Source organism: Rhincodon typus, chromosome 25, assembly GCF_021869965.1.
Source record: "Rhincodon typus isolate 14 chromosome 25, sRhiTyp1.1, whole genome shotgun sequence".
NCBI classification, from domain to species: Eukaryota; Metazoa; Chordata; class Chondrichthyes; order Orectolobiformes; family Rhincodontidae; genus Rhincodon; species Rhincodon typus.
Genome location: NC_063356.1, coordinates 9,055,157 through 9,071,196, shown reverse-complemented (window position 1 = coordinate 9,071,196; position 16,040 = coordinate 9,055,157). Strand labels below are relative to the sequence as shown.

Sequence of the window (16,040 nt, the reverse complement as noted above, 5' to 3'; positions counted from 1 at the left end):
TGCCTGGCCTGCTGTGTTCATCCAGCTCTACACCTTGTTATCTCAGATTCTCCAGCATCGGCAGTTCCTACTATCCATAAATATTCTGTCCATCCACCAGCAACAATTAGTAGCGGCAGGCTGTACTGCCTATAAAATGTGCTATAGAAATTTCCCAAAGATCCTTAGACAGCAGCTTCCAAACCCATGGCCAATTAGAAGGACAAGGGCAGCAGATACATGGGGACACCAGCCCCTGCACGTTCCCTTCCAAGCCACTCACCATCTGATTTGGAAATATATCACCATTCCTTCAGTGTCTTGGGGTCTAAATTCTGGAATTCCCTCCCTAATGGAATTGTGGGCCTACCTATATATTATGCACTGCAGCAGTTCAGGAAAACAGTACACCACCACCTTAAGAGGCAACTAAGGATAGGCAATAACTGCTGGTTTAGCCTGTGCTGCCCACATCCAAGTGAATTTACAAAAAAAAAATTCACAAACTGTAAGGGACCCAATACCTAATATCCTGTGGAATTCACTGGAAACAACCTTTCAGTTACAACAGCAGTAGAGTCGCACTGGACTCAAAACGTTAACACTGTTTTTCTCTCCACATATGCTGCCAGATCTGCTGAGTTTCTCCAGCATGTTCCGATTTTATTTCAGATTTTGAGCATCCCTGGTATTTTGCTTTCACAAACGCACACGCTGACCATAAACTTTGCTTTCTGCCACTGAGGGAGTTTTGGATTCAATCTGCCACTTTCTCCAGGATCTCATGAATTTCTGATTTATTGATCTATCTACCATTTGGAACCTGGTCAAAAGCCACGCTAAGACCTTTTCAGAGTACATCAAACAAGCTACCTTGATCAACCCTTTTGAGGTTTTTTGATGAGACAAACAAACGTGCTGGATATAGGCAGACTCCTTCACTTAGATGAGGAATTCAAATTAAATGGTTCATGAGAATTTTTCTGTAATGACCGACTAAATTATAACTAATTTTTTTTTTTTTAAATCTGTTAATTGTAGGAATATCCCTCTCTCCTGTCTGTCTCTGTCTGGTTCAGAGATTGCAAAATTTTACTGTTGCATTCTATACATAGTTTCAAAGTTTCGCAATCTTCTAATGTTGCATTCTTGTCGATCTTAGTGCGTGTATTAATGCAATAAACCAAAGACCAGAATGTAAAGATTAGCATGCAAAGGCTGAAGAAGATGATCTGCAACTGTTTTATTTATTTAAACAGAAACATCACACATTAAGTACATGTATTGTTTTAAAGCTACTGGCTTGGCATCCTTAAAAAAAAATGACTAGTGCATGCAAAGTAAAACCATGTTTCACCTCCTAATGCCCATCCTCATTTTAAACAGAAACATTTTTAACAAGACACTGTCTGCTCTGCTCCTACTTGTCTACCCAAGCTGAAGCTAAAACATCAAAGTTATAGGAAAGTAAATCCTACAAAGAACCAGGGAGAGATAGAAACATAGGTTTAGGAGGCCATTCAGCCCTCAAGCTTGTTCTGTCAATCAATTAGATGATAGCTGATCTCCGTTTGAAGGTTATCAACCTGTCCCTTCTTTTTAAGTCGTTCGTAAGAAATGAGTATCAGTTAAAAAGTCAGTGTTTATTGGATATTAGGTCTAATAACCTTCAAGAAGGTGGTGATGAGTTGCCTTCTTGAATTGATGCAGTTCATTTGGTGCAGGTACACCGAAATGATGTCAGGGAGGCAATTCCTAGATTTTGACCCAGCAACAGTGAAAGGATGACAGTATGATTCCAAATCAGGATTGTTTGTGACTAGGAAGGCGTCTAAGAACTGGAGGGCATAGTCTGAGAATTAGGGCCAGATTGTTCAGGAGATATTAGGAAGCACTTCTACACAGAAAGAATGGTAGATATTCAGAACTGTCTTCCACAAATGGCAACTGATGCTAGATTAATTGTTCATTTTAAGTCTGAGACAGATACATTTTTACTAAACAAAGATATTAAAGGATATGGGCGAAAGTCTGGCATATGGAGTTACACCACAAATGAGTCATGATCTTATTGAATGGTGGAACATAATCGAGGGGCTGAATGGCTTCCTCCTGTTCCTGTTCCTGTTCCTGTTCCTGTGTGTTTGCAGGAGGTGGTGTACCCAAATACCTGCTGCCCTTATCCTTCCAGGTGGTAGTGTTTATAAGTTTGGAACTTGTTATTGAAGAAACCTTCACATGATGCGGCAGTGCATCTTGTCCTGGGCGCCATGGTAGAGTGAGTGAATATGACAGGAAGCAACTGGGTCTTTCATTTGGATGGCTTCGAACTTCTAGAGTGTTTTTTGAGCTACACTCAGTTAAGTTTCTGATCAATAATAACCTCCAGGATGTTAATGATGGCGTAATTCCATTATGATAATGCCATTGAACGTCAGATGGAAATGGTTCACTTCTGTCTTGTTAGAGCTGGTCATTTTTTTATTCATTTGTGAGATGTGAGCAAGGGCTGCCTTCTCAGTAATTATTGCCCCATCCCTAGTTGCCCCTTGAGAAGGTGGTGGTGAGCTGCCTTCTTGAACAGCTGCAGTCCACCTGCTGTGAGTTGACCCGCAATGCTGTTGGGAAGCGATTTCAAGATTTGGTGCCGGCAGCAGTGAAGCAACAGTGATATATTTCCAAGTCAGGATGGGGAGTAACTTGGAGGGGAACCTGCAGGTGGTGGTGTCCCCATGTATCTGCTGCCCTTGTCCTTCTTGATGGAAGTGGTCAGGGTTTTGGAAGATGCTGTCTGAGGATCTTCTGTGAATTTCTGCAGTGAATCTTGTAGATGGTGCTAATCAAATGGGCTGTTTTGTCCCGGATGATGTCAAGCTTCTGGAGTGTTGTTGGAGCTGCACCCATCCAGACAAGTGGAGAGTACTCCATCACACCCCTGACTTGTGCCTTGGAGATGTTAGACAGACTTTGGGGAGTCAGGAGGTGAGTTACTCACAGTAGTATTTTGAGGTTCCACAACCTTTAATAAGCCTCAAATAAATCTTTCAATCTGCGATATGAAATTAATCGTTAACCTTCAGCCTTTTGTGGCAAATTTCCACGTTTATGAAGAAATGTTTCCCAACTTCATTCCCAAATGTCATGCTCCACATTTAATATTCTATTCCCTTGTTCGGTAATCTCCCATTATGGGGAAGAATTTCTCCTTACCTCCTCCACTCATTCCATTCATGATCTTAAATACATTGATTAGATTACCCCTTAATTTTCTATCATCAAGGTAATAAAGTCTAGTCATTGACCTAGAATTTAGTCCCAGTGTAATAACTAAGGCACTTTGAGGACGAGGAGCCTCTATAAAGTAAGTTGTCGGGGAGATGGGAATTGAAATTATTTTTAACGAAGCATTTTATCTGACATATGTAAAATTTCACACAATAATCCAGATGCCTAATTGAGAAAGAACGTAGTTTAAGTTCAAATATAGACCAATCGTTTCAAACGTGTCCAAATGAATATTTGGTTGTCAATGCTTTACAGATTCATTTTGAAAACTACCAGGTATTACTGAATATATTTTAGAGAGGTATTACACTTATGTCTGCAGCAGGAACTAACTCATAAATTTTTCTTGCGTCTTCAAATATCAATAAACACAACAATCTGCCCTGCTCTGCATTAACATTGCTGCAGCTAAATGGTTTCATTCACGTAACTCAATATGGGTCTGGCAGGACTCTTGAGGCATCGCGGTCATGTGAGACCTGGCTTCAAGTTACACCTGCTCCGGAGGTGTCTCACAACATATCCGACCAGATTGATTAGAAATATTTAGAAGGGACTGTGAAATTACATCACAATCCTGATAGGCTCAAAGATATTGGTAATGTTAATACCCATGCAGCCAGAAACACATCCTAAAACCAACTCCCCATCCTTTGGCACATCCCCAACACTGTCAATCATGTCATATCATAACTGGCCTTAATTCCAAATCCCCCCAACCCCAATTCCAAACCATGACCTTTCGTTTGAAAAAGGCCCCACTTGTAGATTGGGCGCAGTTGTGATTCCTCCACAGTCACAGATTAACCTCTAGACTTTAAAGGCAACAAGCAGTATGGGGAGATAAAGTGGGAGTTTGGCATTGAGTTAGACGATCAGTCATGATCCTATTGATTGGCAAGGAGGCTTGAAGGGCATAATGGCCTAGTCCTGCTCCTCATTTCTATTCTATGTACCATAGCCAAGCGACATTTAACAGCGTAAGCTGAAATAATGTATATGGGCAGTTGGTGCCTTATAACCATTTAACATCTATGTGGCACATTTAATGCATGTGATTTCACAGGAGTGCCACGGAAACAATTAGAGCCACTGTGAGATATTAATACAGATGGCAACGACACCGGTCAACACAGATCACTGGGTGGTACAGTGGCCCAGTGGTTAGCACTGCTGTCTCACAGCAACAAGAACCTGGGTTTGAATCCTGTCTCGAGTGACTGTCTGTGTGGAATCTGCACATTCTCCCCTGTGTGGGTCTGTGTGGGCTTCTACTGGGTGCTCTGGTTTCCTTCCTTAGTCCAAAGGTGTGCAGGTTAGGGTGGATTGGTCTTGGTAAATCATCTGTAGTGCCCAGGGATGTGCAGACTAGATGGGTTAGCCACAGTAAATGTGGGGTTAGGGGTCTGGGTGGGATGGTCTTCAGAGGGTTGGGTGTGGTCTCGGTGGGCCGAATGTCCTCTACCTGCGCAGTAGGGATTCTATAAAAGCGAAAGACTTAAAGAGTGCCTTGGGTCGGGTAGAGAGGTGATGGGGGTGCGGAGTTTCACAGCCATGCTCCTAGACAGCTGAAGGCATAGTCTTCAATGGTGAAGTGAGTGCAATTGGGGAGCTCAGGGGGCAAGAATTTGACAAAAGGCAGAGAATTGGGAGGCTTCTAGAAGCTTCAGGGGATTACAGAGAAAAGGAACAGGGAAGCTATGGAGGGATGAGGATTTTTCTCAAAGTTGAAGCATTGGCAAAGTGATGTAGGGTTGGAGAGGGGGGTGTCAATATGATGTGTGAATGGGCCACCAGCAGCAGAGTTTGGATACCCCAACTATGTGCCCAATGACCTGTAAACAGAAGTGCTGAGGGGCAACAACCATTTGTGGAGGTAGAGAGAGAAAAGGACAGGTGAAAACCATCAGTACCAAACAGAACAGGAACAAAAAAATTCAATAAATTCCACTCACTTGATGAAATATGTTGCACCTTCAAAAGTGAAAGCTTGTTCCCAGCCATGAGGCAGATCTACAATTCCAAAATTTATACAAAAAAAACAGTAATGTACAATAAACACTTAGCGTTTGGCCAATAACAAAACAATTTTGCAGTTTGAGAGAGAGCTCTTTCTCTGATTCCTTACCTGGATGTCGCCTGTGACCGGTTCGGAATCCCTGTCCTGATCTGGGATCTATCCAGGTGGTCGAACGAGTTAAATCACTGCACACAAAAAAAAATAACATCAATGAGATCCCAGCAGTGTTGTAATTACTAGGAGGACAATTTAAGCTGCAAGACTCTACCAAAGAGTTCAACTTTACAGAAAGACAAACTTTGTCAATTACTCAACTCTATGAAAAAGATCCGCCCATCCCGTGTCACAGCGGAGTTCCAATATTTTGGGAGGTTTTCCATTTGTCCTGGGGTGGGGAGTCTTCACTTTCCTCTTCCTCTCTCCCTCTCTCTCTTTCTCACCCCCGGGGATAGCTCCTTCCTGCCCTGCAGACTCTCTCCGGCTCGCTTCCTTGTTAAAAGGGGGTCATTCATAGACTTGTCAATATCACCGCCCCCTGAGTCCCGCCCGCATGTGAAACTCACTCCCTCCCTGCTCCGGGCGAGAGAGAGAGAAAATCTGCTCCAGAATTAATCACACTCCAGTTGTGCCACCTACACCCTCCCGGGAGAAATTACACATTGCTGTGCTGGTCAAAATCCAACTGAGTCAGCCACAGTGTCCACAATCTTTTCTATTTTAATCTTTTTTTTTCCTAATCAACCTGTTTAGAGATGTTATTACATACCTCTGCAGCAGGTGGGATTTGAACCAGGGTCCACTTGGTCTGGGAGTAGGGACACTGCCAACGTGCCATGAGAGTGGCCTATTGCCTATTGCACTTGGTATTCCCAGGGGGTCTCCCATCCAAGTCAAGGAAAATCTGACAAAACTGCGGATGCTGTAAATCAGAAACAAAAACAGAAATTGCTGGACCAGCTCAGAAGGTCTGGCCGCATCTGTGGAGAGAAATCAGAGTTAAAGTTTCAGTTCTGAGGAAGGGTCCCTCAACCCGAAACGTTAATTCTGATTTCTCTCTGTGGATGCTGCCAGATCTGCTGAGATTTTCCAGCAGTTTCTGTTTTAGTTTCAAGTACTAACCAGGCCTTAGTCTGTATAGCTTCTGAGATCAGACGAGATCCAGTGTTTTCAGACTAGTATGGCTATTCACAAACCCCACAAATTATCCTCCTCACCACCTTCCTCGCTTTCCCTGGGCTAATACATGTCCTGCAGCCAACACCCACTGAAGGTGAACTGACCACTTCTGTTCATGGATTCTTTCTGTTCACAATCTGACTGCCAAATTTCCTTCACTATAGCTTTTTCTTTAAAAAAAAGTTTATCTTCACATACTTCCACACCCCAAACCCATCAGCAGGGAAACTGAGGAAAGAAACAATGAATCTAACCTCATCATGAACACCTTTCGTATGACCAGCAAGTCCCAGACTCCAACCTAGAGGTGGGGACTGTCCTACAGTGCCTCAAGAGCTGCTCAGATTAAATCAGCAATTCCTGGGAGGTGATGGCTTAATGGTAATATTGCTAGACTATTAATCTAGAAACCCAAGTAATGTTCTGGGAGCCTGTGTTCAAATCATGCTGCAGGAGATGGTGAAATTTGGGTTCAATTAAAATCTCAAATTAAGAGACTAATGAACATTGTAGAAACTCATCTGACTCACTCACATCATTCAGGAAACAGCCATCCTGCCCTAACATGTGACTCCAGACCGACTGTAATACTCTGGACGATTAGGGAGTGACACCTTCAATCTGTGATTGAATTGAAAAAAACAATATTTCATTGCAAAGCACTTTGGGCTTGTCTACCTCAGAAGAGCAGTCATAGAAATACAAATCTCTCTGTCTTTATTCAATCATTTTCATCCATACTTTGCCCTCTCCCCTGTTGCTTCTCTGTCTCTGAACTATGATGCTCCTTCTGTCTCCTAACTATCATCTCACTTGCATTATTGAGATCTTCCTTACCTCCCTATTTCTAAGCTTTTCAGATCTTCCACCACTTTGCCGCCATCTCTTATACTGAAGAAAAGCACAAGATGTGACTGAAGTTGACATTGCACAGCTGCTGTTCTGATTTGGAGACACTTGGAGCATAATCAGGGTGCATTTGGAAATTGTCAATAACCATTGTTTATCCCTTAGAGAAATATGTTACATACAGAAGTCATCTTATAACAGAGATTGATGAATATCTATAATCTTAGCGCAGATCTATCCACTCCCACTCTCAAGACTTCAATCCTTCTCGCAGATACAAGCATCTGAATAATGTAGACAGCTCAGAGTATTAATCCACGGTCAAATCAAAGGTTTTACTAAAAGTTTTGGAGCCTCACAACAGCCAACTAAACTTCCAAAGTTAGACTCTTGCCATGAACTGGCATCTGACATATAACAATTTTTATAGTTCAGAAGGCAAAGATTGTTCAAAGAACTTTAATTCAGAGTTGACCATAATGCACAGGATGTGACTATCAGACATCAATGCTGACCATGATTAAAAATGATGGCGTTTTCTTCCCGGCAATGAGCAGCTTCAGATCTGCCCCCAAAGAACAAAAGGAAAAAGTTGCATTTATGTAGCATCTTTCACAACCAGCGTTCTACAGTCAGTAAAGTACTTTTCAAGTGTGACCACCATTGTAATGTCAGAAAAATGGCATCAATTTGCCCACAGCACTCTCCCAAAGTGATAATGGTCGAGGGGCAAATATTGACCATAACTCATCTGCTCTTCTTCAAAGTAGTGCCATGGGATGATCGTTCACATCCATCTGAGAGAGCAGATGAGACCCCAGCTTAATATCTCATCCAGAATGCAATACCTCTGCCAGTGCTGCAGTCTGAGTCCTGGACTGGGGTGTCAGCAGTGATTTTGGTGCTCAAGTCTGAGAGGGAGATTTGAACCTGGAACATCCCGACTGAGGAAGGTATGCTGTTAACTGAATGCAGTTGACACACAAGATTTCAATCAACTTGGATCTCCAATTGAAAGCTTCCTGAACATGCCCAGTGAATATCAACCAACTGGGGAGGGTTGTTAAACAGAGAGGCCTAGGGGTGTAGGTGCATAGTTTTTTGAAAGTTATGTCACAGGTAGACAGGGTTGTGAAGAAGGCATTTGGCACACTTGGCTTCATTGGTCAGAGCACTGAGTATAGGAGTTGGAACATCATGTTGCAGCTGTACAGGACATCGGTTAGGCCACTTTTGGAGTACTGCATACAGTTCTGGTCAGAGATAGTAGGAACTGCAGATGCTGGAAAATCTGAGATAACAAGGTGTAGAGCTGGATGAAAACAGCAGGCCAAGCAGCATCATCTGATGAAAGGTCTAGGCCCGAAACGTCAACCTTCCTGCTCCTATGATGCTGCTTGGCCTGCTGTGTTCATCCAGCTCTACAGTTCTGGTCACCCTATTATAGGAAGGATATTATTAAATTGGAAAGGATGCAGAAAAGATTTACAAGAATGTTACTGGGACTAGAGAATTTGAGTTATAAGGAGAAGTTGGATAGGCTGGGACTTTTTTCCCTGGTGCATGGCAAGTTGAAGGACGACCTTATAGAGGTTTATAAAAACATAAGGGGCAGAGATGAGATGAATAGCAAAGTTCCTGTCCCTAGGATATGGGAATTCAAAACTAGAGAGCATAGTTTTAAGGTGAGAGGAAAAAGAGACCTGTGGGACAAATTTTTCACACAGAGGATGGTTTGTATGTGGAATGAACTGCCAGAGCAAGTGGTAGATGCAGGTAAAGTTACAACATTTAAAAGACGTTTAGACAGGAACATGCATAGGAAAGGTTTAGATGGATATGGGCCAAAAAAGGCAAGTGGGACTAGTTTAGTTCGAGAAACTTGGTCATCATGGACGAGTTGGACTAATGGGTCTGTTTCCATGTTGTCTGACTCTATGACTCAAACCTGATTCTGTCTGCACCTGCTACTCATCACATGCAGTTCATTTAGAGATCACTGGATGACAATGGGGAATTGGAATTTGGTTCAGTTTAGCTTCTATAATCCAGGAGCTAGGCAGCCTATTGCCATGTCAACACAGCTCGGTTATTAGAGCACTTATCGCTGAGTCAGAAGATTTTGAACGTTATGACACACCAGAAAATACAATCTTCTTGGAGATGCCTTCCTCCAAATGGTGAAGTAATCTGAGCTGCCAATCAGTCTGCTTAGTTGAATACGAAACATTCATGGTATTGGGCATGAGCTTTCTCTCCCTCTTCCTCCTTCCACCTGTCCCCACCCAGCATAAACAGTCCTCCGCTAACCACACCACAGAATCTAAATGATTTGACATTCACCTCCTTCTTCCTGTTTTTCCAATATTGCTGTCACGCCATGACCAACACCTTAAAACAACTAACGATTCACTGTGCTCAGGAGCAATCCTGTATGTGCAGCGTTCCAATTCAACAGAATAATACACTAATGACAATGCAAATCCCTGATCAAAAGGTTGTACCTGTCCAGTTATGAACACCTTGTACCAGACATGTTAATGCAAACATGGAGAAGATTCAGACATTTTTTATGTAGATGACTGTTATTGACCTTGCATACCCTACTAGAAACAACAGTGAGTAGATAAATATTGCAAAATTAAATTTTTTTAGTACTATATGGTGAAAAGGCAGGGAAATTGATCTGAGTAGATAGTTCTTAGAGGGAGCTAGCCAAAGTACAATGGGCCAAATGGTCTGTCTTTGTTCTATAAACACTATGATTCAATTCTCTGATATCAACAACCTCAGCACAAACAAGGAACCTTATTTGAGCATTGGCTTTAACTAATAAAAGAACATAAGAATTAGGCCATTCGGCCCTATAAGCCCAGTCGACCATTTGACAGAAACATGGTTGACCTGGTTGTGGTCTTGACTTCATGTTGCCACCTTCTCCTCCATAGCCCTTGATTTCCTTGTCAATCAAAAATCTGTCGAACTCAGCCTTGAATGTATCCAATGACCCAGCCCCCAGTTGCTCACTGGGGGACAGAATTCCAAACACTCATGACCCTCTGAGAAAAGAAACACCTTCTCATCTTCACTTTAAATGTGAGACCCGTTATTTTGGAACACTGTCCCTGGTTCTGTACTCCCCGACAAAGGGAAATATCGAAACTGCTATTACTCTGTTAAATCTGCTTAGAAGCATGTGTGTTTCAATAAGGTCCCTCTCAACCTTCTAAACTCCAATAAGTTTAGATTCAACCTGCTCAACATTCCTCATGACATGCTCCTCATCCTATGAATTTGCCCACTGAACTTTCTCTGAGCTAATTCCAATGCAAGTATATCCCTTCATAAATAAGATGACTAAAACTGCACACTGTAATCCAGGTGTGTTTTCATCTGTGCTCTGTATAGTTGGAAGAAGAGTTCCCTAACTTTATTCTCCATTCTTGCTCCTTTAAAGGCCAACATTACTGTCGTTGTCCTAATTATTCACTGTATCTGCTGATTCCTTGATTCATACACAAGCCCTCTGATTCCCTCTCATACAAGTTGAAAATATTGGTGTTATGATCTTCTCCACAGTGATAGGACTAAGCTTGAACCCATTGCAGGCCATGAGAATACAAACATATGAACAAGGGTAGACCACTCTGCCCTTTGAACCTGTTCTGCCACTCAATAAAATCATGGCTGATCTGATTTCAACCTCAACATTCCTGCATATCCCCACAGTGTGGAAAGAGGCCATTCAGCCCATCAAGGCTGCAACGACCCTCCAAAGGCCATCCTACCCAAACTGATTCCTGTAACCCCACATTTACACGTGGCTAAATTACCTAGCCTGCATGTCCCTGGATACTATGGGTAATTTTGCACGGCCAATCTAACTAACCTGATCTTTGGACTGTGAGAGGGAACCAGAGCACCCAGTGGAAACCCATGCAGACACGGGGAGAATGTGCAAACTCCACATAGCCAGTTGCCCAGGGGTGGAATCAAAGCCAGGTCTCTGGCACCATGAGGCAGCAGCTTTTACCACTGAGCCACTCTGCTACCCAGAATGATCTGATTAAATAATAGACAGTTGGTTCAAGAGGAGTTGAATGACCTCCTGTGACCCCATTGATCTATTTAATGAAGTCATATTTGATTGGAACATTATTCGTGGTAGAATCTCAAAATTTGCATTTCATTTTTTAAAAACTAGAGAATTTTTAAATTTAGGAACATATAGTATGAAAATGCATCGAATTAAATTAAAATTTCCCATTCAAACCAATATCATGCAGATCATTTTTATGTTCATTTCCAGTATCTAATCAGTAAAGTCATAACTTTGCTCAATTTTTTATTGCATGCTTCCCCTCAGCAACCATTAACAGAGTTAGATGACTGCTTGTTCCAACTGACTGTGTTACAACTGTGCCAGGAGCCACTCACTAGAGGAGGAGTCTAGAGCCCAGTACATCAGTGCAAAAGATAAGGCTGAAGCATTCGCAGCAATCTTCAGCCAGAAGTGGCAAATGGACGATCCATCTTGGCTTCCTCCAGTGGTCCCCAGCATTACAGATACAAGTCTTCAGCCAATTCGAATCACTCCATGTGATATCAAGAAACGGTTGGAGACACTGGATACTGCAAAGACTACCGGCCCTGACAACATGCCGGCAATAGTACTGAAGACTTGTGCTCCAGAGCTTGCCGCTCCCCTAGCCAAGCTGTTCCAGTACAGTTACAACACTGGCATCTACCCAGCAATGTGGAAAATTGTCCAAGTATGTCCTGTACACAAAAAGCGGGACAAATCCAACCCGGTCGGTTACTGACCAATCAACCCGGTCCCTCAATCATCAGTAAAGTGATGGATGGTGTCATCAACAATGTTATCAAGCAGCATCTGCTGAGCAATAACCTGCTCAGTGATGCCCAGTTTGGGTTCGACCAGACCTCATTACAGCCTTTGTTCAAACATGGACAAAAGAGCTGAATTCCAGAGGTGATGTGAGAGTGGCAGCCCTTGACATCAAGTCTGCATTCGACCGAGTGTGGCATCAAGGAGCCCGAGCAAAACTGGAATCTATGGGTATCTGGGGGCAAACTCTCCTGTGGTTGGAGTCATACCTGACACGTAGGAAGATGGTCGTGGTTGTTTAGGTCAATTATCTCAGCTCCAGGACATCTCTGCAGGAGTTCCTCAGGGTAATGTCTTAGGCCTAATCATCTTCAGCTGCTTCATCAATGACCCTCCCTCCATCGTAAGGTCAGAAGTGGGGATGTTCGCCGATGATTGCACAATGTTCAGCACCATTCGTGACTCCTCAGATACTGAAGCAGTCTGTGTTCAAATGCAACAAGATCTGGACAATATCCAGGCTTGGGCTGAAAAGTGGCAAGTGACATTCACGCCACACAAATGCCAGGTTATTACCATCACCAACGAAAGACAATTTATCCATCACCCCAGTGGTGTTACCATCACTGAATCCCCTACTATCAACATGCTGGGAGTTATCATTGAGCAGAAACTCAACTGGCTTACCACATTAACACAGTGGCTACAAAAGCAGGCCAGAAGCTAGGAATACTGCGGCAAGTAATCACCTCCTGACTCCTCAAAGCCTGTCCACCATCTACAAGGCACAAGTTAGGAGCGTCTTGGAATACTCCCCATTTGCCTGGATGAGTGCACTCCCCACAACACTCAAGTAGCTTGACACCATCCAAGACAAAGCAGCCTGCTTGATTGGCACTACATTCACAAGCGTCCGCTCCCTCCACTACCGACGCTCAGTAACAGCAGCGTGTACTATCTACAAACTGCACCGAACAAATTCACCAAAGATCCTCAAACAGCACCTTCCAAACCCATGACCACTTCCATCTAGAAGGACAAGGGCAGCAGACATATGGGAACACCACCACCTTCAAGTTCCCCTCCAAGCCACTCACCATCCTGACTTGGAAATATATCACACTGTTGCTGGATCAAAATCCTGAAATTCCTTCCCTAATTGCATTGTGGGTCAACCTACAACAGGTGGACTGAGCAGTTCAAGAAGGCAGCTCACCACCACCTTCTCAAGGGCAACTGGGGATGTGCAAGAAATGCTGGCCAGCCAGCGATGCCCACATCCCACAAATGAATAGAAGAAAAAGTCTAGTTAAACCAAGTCTGATTTAAGCCAAAAGATGATGTTATGTGCTAAAACTGGTCCTGCATTTACTATACTATGATACGGTCAGCAAAGGCCAATGGCATATTTGTTACATTTTGTGATAGGCTGCAGTTTATCCACTAGGTGGAAGTCTACACTAGCTCAATCTACAGTCTCTATACTTGCTAATGACTTAAAGGAGCGATAAGCATTAGCCAAGTTTAGGCATAAAACTGGAGTCTTTAATTCTCCCCTCATTTCTCCTTTGCCATTTTCTACCACAATGTGTGAAAACATTAAAAAAAAGTCTCTAATTTCCCGAGTGCCTTTCACAACTTCTGGATCTCCCTTTGTAGCCTTGCCAATGAAGCGGATTTAAAGCTGTTATGCCATAAGGAAAAGTACCAGCCAGTTTGCTCTCAGCAAGACTCCACAAAAAAGCAATGTCACAGGAACCAGAGAATCATGTAGTAGTGGCTCGTGGGATAAAATGTTAGTTCAGATATCAGGCGGACGTTTCCTGCCCACCTTCCCAATAGTATCATCATGGGGTTTTTTTAAGTCCATTCCAGAGTTCATGTGTCATCTGAGAAACATCACCTCTGACAGAGCAGCATGTGTGCTAGACTGAAGCATCACTTTTATTGGGACAACAAGGTGCAGGGCTGGATGAACACAGCAGGCCAAGCAGCATCATAGGAGCAGAGAGGCTGACGTTTTGGGCCTAGACCCTTCGGATTCTCCAGCATCTGCAGTTCCTACTATCTCTGATTCAATTCTAACATCACTTTTATTGCTCAGGTTTCAAGAGTGGGATGTGAATCCACAACTCAGGTCAGAGTGGTCTCCCTGCTATAGGAAAAATGTTGTGAAACTTGAAAAGGTTCAGAAAAGATTTACAACGATGTTGCCAGGATTGGAGGATTTGAGCTATAGGGAGAGGCTGAATAGATTGGGTCTATATTCCCTGGAGCGTCAGAGGCTGAGATGTGATCTTATAAAGGTTAAAAAATCATGAGGGGCATGAATAGAGTGAATAGCCAAGGTCTTTACCCCAGGGTGGGGGCAGAACTAGAGGACACAGGTTTAAGATGAGAGGCAAAAGATTTAAAAAGGGACCTAAGAGGCAACATTTTCATGTAGAGGGTGGTGTGTGTGTGGAATAAGCTGCCAAAGTGGTGGAGGGTGGTACAATTACAACATTTAAAAGGCATCTAGATGGGTATATGAATATGAGGAGGTTAGAGGGAATATGGGCCAAATGCTGGCAAATGGGATTAGATTAATTTAGGAAATCAGGTTAGCATGGACAAGTTGGACTGAAGAGTCTGTTTCCATGCTGTATGGCTCTATGACTCTGACTATGAGAGGGCTGGACAGACGAAGCTCATTTCCTAAGCGCTGGTAAAATCTTTAGCATCTATAAAATAAAATCATTGGGATTTGATTTAATCCTGTACCTCTCCCCTTACCTTTCGCATTATTGCTTTTCCCTTAATGGGCTTCGTGCATAAATTAATCAAACGGAAACACAGTGATTTAGTCGTGGAAGTTAATAGATGGAAAACTCCCACGGGTGATTTGGTGATGAGAGAAAAGCCGTTTGCTTGTGTGTGATAACACTTCCTGATGTGAACAAAATAAAATTATTAGGCTGAGGGCTGTAGTGGTGCACCAGGAGGCCTGGGTTCAGGTCCCACCTGCTCTATAGTTGTGTGAAAACATCCCTGATACAAATGTCAAAAATCATAAGGTTTGGCATTCACAGCCTCTCCAAAATCATTAAAGTAACTTTATTCACCATTTAGACACATCAAAACCATAAAAAAAGGAGCAAGAGTAGGCCATTCGGCCCTTCAAGCCTGCTCTGCCATTCAATATGATCGTGGATGGCCATCCAACTCTGTTCTGAGGAAGAGTCACCAGACTCAAAACATTAACTCTGTTTTTTCCTTCACAGATGCTGCCAGACCTGCTGGGCTTTTCCAGCAACTTTGTTCTGTTCCTGATTTACAGCATCCACAGTTCTTTCGGTTTTTACTTAGCATCCAACTCTGTGCCCTGTTCCCGCTTTCCGTCCATACTCTTTGATCCCTTTAGACCTAAGAACTATAGAAATATAGAAAATAGCAAATTATAAATTAATAGAAAAAGTTCTCAATATAAAACTTGTACACACAAGTAGGAACATGGGTCAGTATCAGAACATTCGGCCACTCAAGCCTGTTCAGCCTTTCACAGCTGATCTTCTGCCTTGAATAAATTCAAGTTTTACACAGGTCAGGTTAATGTGCCAACTGGTTGCTGGGGGTGTGGGGTTGTGGTGGTGGTATTTCTTAGTGAGAAGGTTGCAAAGAGACCTCACCTGCAAACATCAGGCATTATTGGTTGGTGAAGCCGGAAGGTAAAGATTTACAGGTTGAGACACGCAGGGATGTAGGGAATGTGTCTCGGAAAGATTCCTGTGGGACACAAAATAAGAATAACAACGTGCATTTGCAGCTACAGCGCCATGAGTAGTCAAACCAGATTCTGCTCTTTACACGACTGTCAGATATGACTAGATTAATGAGGTATTC

General features: G+C 43.0%; 1 protein-coding gene across 1 annotated transcript in view; it reads right to left on the bottom strand.

Moving 5' to 3' along the window:
- The window catches only part of LOC109924660 (pleckstrin homology domain-containing family A member 6-like), a 317,750-nt gene extending 311,995 nt beyond the window's left edge, over nucleotides 1–5,755 (bottom strand). The window contains exons 1-3 of the mRNA XM_048611808.1: nucleotides 5,600–5,755; nucleotides 5,393–5,469; nucleotides 5,220–5,277 (exon numbers count right to left, since the gene is read on the bottom strand). Of these exons, the coding sequence (XP_048467765.1) occupies nucleotides 5,220–5,277; nucleotides 5,393–5,469; nucleotides 5,600–5,664 (200 nt within the window). The 5' untranslated portion in view covers nucleotides 5,665–5,755. The remainder of the gene's footprint in view (nucleotides 1–5,219; nucleotides 5,278–5,392; nucleotides 5,470–5,599) is intronic.
- Between the last annotated feature and the right edge of the window lie 10,285 nt (nucleotides 5,756–16,040).